The sequence below is a fragment of the Sphaeroforma arctica genome (genome assembly GCF_001186125.1).
Source record: "Sphaeroforma arctica JP610 unplaced genomic scaffold supercont1.5479, whole genome shotgun sequence".
NCBI lineage: Eukaryota > Ichthyosporea > Ichthyophonida > Sphaeroforma > Sphaeroforma arctica.
This window is the reverse complement of record NW_014035079.1, coordinates 1-1957: the sequence shown is the minus strand read 5'-3', so window position 1 is coordinate 1957 and position 1957 is coordinate 1. Positions and strand designations below refer to the sequence as shown.

Here is a 1957-nt window from a genome sequence, read left to right as displayed (position 1 = left end):
TTTGTACCCAAAACTTTGGCTTTATTTGTACCCAGAACTTTGGCTTATTCGTACCCAGAACTTTGGCTTTATTTGTACCCAGAACTTTGGCTTTATTCGTACCCAGAACTTTGGCTTTATTTGTACCCAGAACTTTGACTTTATTTGCACCCAGAACTTTGGCTTTATTTGTAACCAGAACTTTGGCTTTATTTGTACCCAGAACTTTGGCTTTATTTGTACCCAGAACTTTGACTTTATTTGCACCCAGAACTTTGGCTTTATATGTACCCAGAACTTTGACTTTATTTGCACCCAGAACTTTGGCTTTATTTGTAACCAGAACTTTGGCTTTATTTGTACCCAGAACTTTGGCTTTATTTGTACCCAGAACTGTCCTGTTGCTGCCTATAGTCTCGTTCATGCAGGCTGTAACTGCCTGGTTCTTCACTCGTATGCTGAGAATGACCGCATGCGCTCATGGTGATTCTGATTGGTTCTCAGTCTAGCTAGTTAGCTACACTGTATGTACGCGTAGGTAAAGGCTGTACTTAACCTGCAACTTAACTAGTCTGACGCACTTGCACTACATGACCGCATACGCTCAATTACACTCTGCGGCGACTCTACTACTGTATATGCCACTGCATCGTAAACTTACCATCACACCGGCCCTCTACCACCGGCATTGCATCTCACATGCTGCTGTTCGTACATACGCTTGGCGTAGGCTGTACTCGGCTGGCAATCCCGATGAGCTGATGGAGGAGTCACCCGACGAAGTCCAACGGCGGGAAGACTTGTTGCGCATGTTGAAGATGTCCAAAGGAGCTTTGAAGCTTCTCGGTAAGTTTGATCTCTTCTGAGTGTCTGAGTGAGTATATGCTGAACTTTCTCTGAACACTCGCTTTTTGGAGGAACCTTTTGCGGTTTCTTTTGGAAGTGGTTGTAAAAGTTTCCAGATAAGTCATAGATATGTTTTTTGCGAGCGTTCAAAGGGTTCTGGGTGTTTGCTATGAGTGCTGGCTGTTATTCATCCTGATTTCTGTAGAAATTGTTTAATCATCAAAACACTTGAACCCGTGCTTGCGTGACAACAGAGCTGCTTCTCATCTCTCCATTCCTTTGTTCCTGACGTTCTCCAGGCGATATCAACATGTCTAGTGGTGAGATCAGTGTACCTAAGAATCTTTCAGCATATGGTATGGCCGAGAGGTCTCCTGCTCCCAGCCGATCTCCCAGCCGAGGCGGCAGTGGGCGTGACCGTGACCATGATTCTCGTGACAGACCCAGTTCGAAAGATAGGGGTAAGTGGCAGTATGAATGTGTAGGTATACCTGTGTCTCCAGTTCGAAAGATAGGGGTAAGTGGCAGCCGGAATGTGTAGGTATACCTGTGTGTCTCGGATCTAATAGTGCGCCGGTGTGTCAATGTATGGCGGAATATCGGAGACGTGAACAATGCTTGTGACAACAGGACCTGTTTGTACGATGTGATTTTTGGGTCACTATTGGCATCCATGTATTCAGTTACTGTAGGGTGTGGGTATACAGGTATGCAATAAGGGTGGCGACTGGCCTGGTATATGTGATCTATGTACCTGCACGCGTGGTCCTATATGGAAATACAGGACTACTGTATGCGTAAGTCACATCGTATGTCACGTGCATATGTTGCATGACTAAAACGGCGTAGTTTTAAAGTTCGGATGCGGATAGTTGTTCACTCATATGCAGACATAATCTGTAGCACCTAGCGTATGTAGTGCGGGCATATCTTTGCAAGTTGTATGTAACCGATGCAGGTGTAATGCCACCGCTCAGTATTTTCGTGTGGCGTGGGTACTGGTGGGTTGGCGATTGATACGTCTCATGTCAGACACCTGCAACCACCCCCAATGTTTATATATATATATATATATATATATATACATATATAATATATATACATGCGTACGTGTGTGTGTGTGTGTGTGTGT

General features: G+C 44.8%; 2 protein-coding genes across 2 annotated transcripts; one reads left to right on the top strand and one right to left on the bottom strand.

The window, feature by feature from the left end:
• Positions 1–102: 102 nt before the first annotated feature.
• On the bottom strand, positions 103–403 carry SARC_15022 (hypothetical protein; the record flags this gene model as incomplete). The annotated part of the gene is made up of 1 exon (XM_014290849.1): positions 103–403. A coding segment is annotated over one exon (301 nt), but the record flags the coding sequence as incomplete, so codon positions are not given.
• Positions 404–569: 166 nt separating this feature from the next.
• Positions 570–825, top strand: SARC_15021 (hypothetical protein; the record flags this gene model as incomplete). The annotated part of the gene is made up of 1 exon (XM_014290848.1): positions 570–825. A coding segment is annotated over one exon (256 nt), but the record flags the coding sequence as incomplete, so codon positions are not given.
• Positions 826–1957: the final 1132 nt, after the last annotated feature.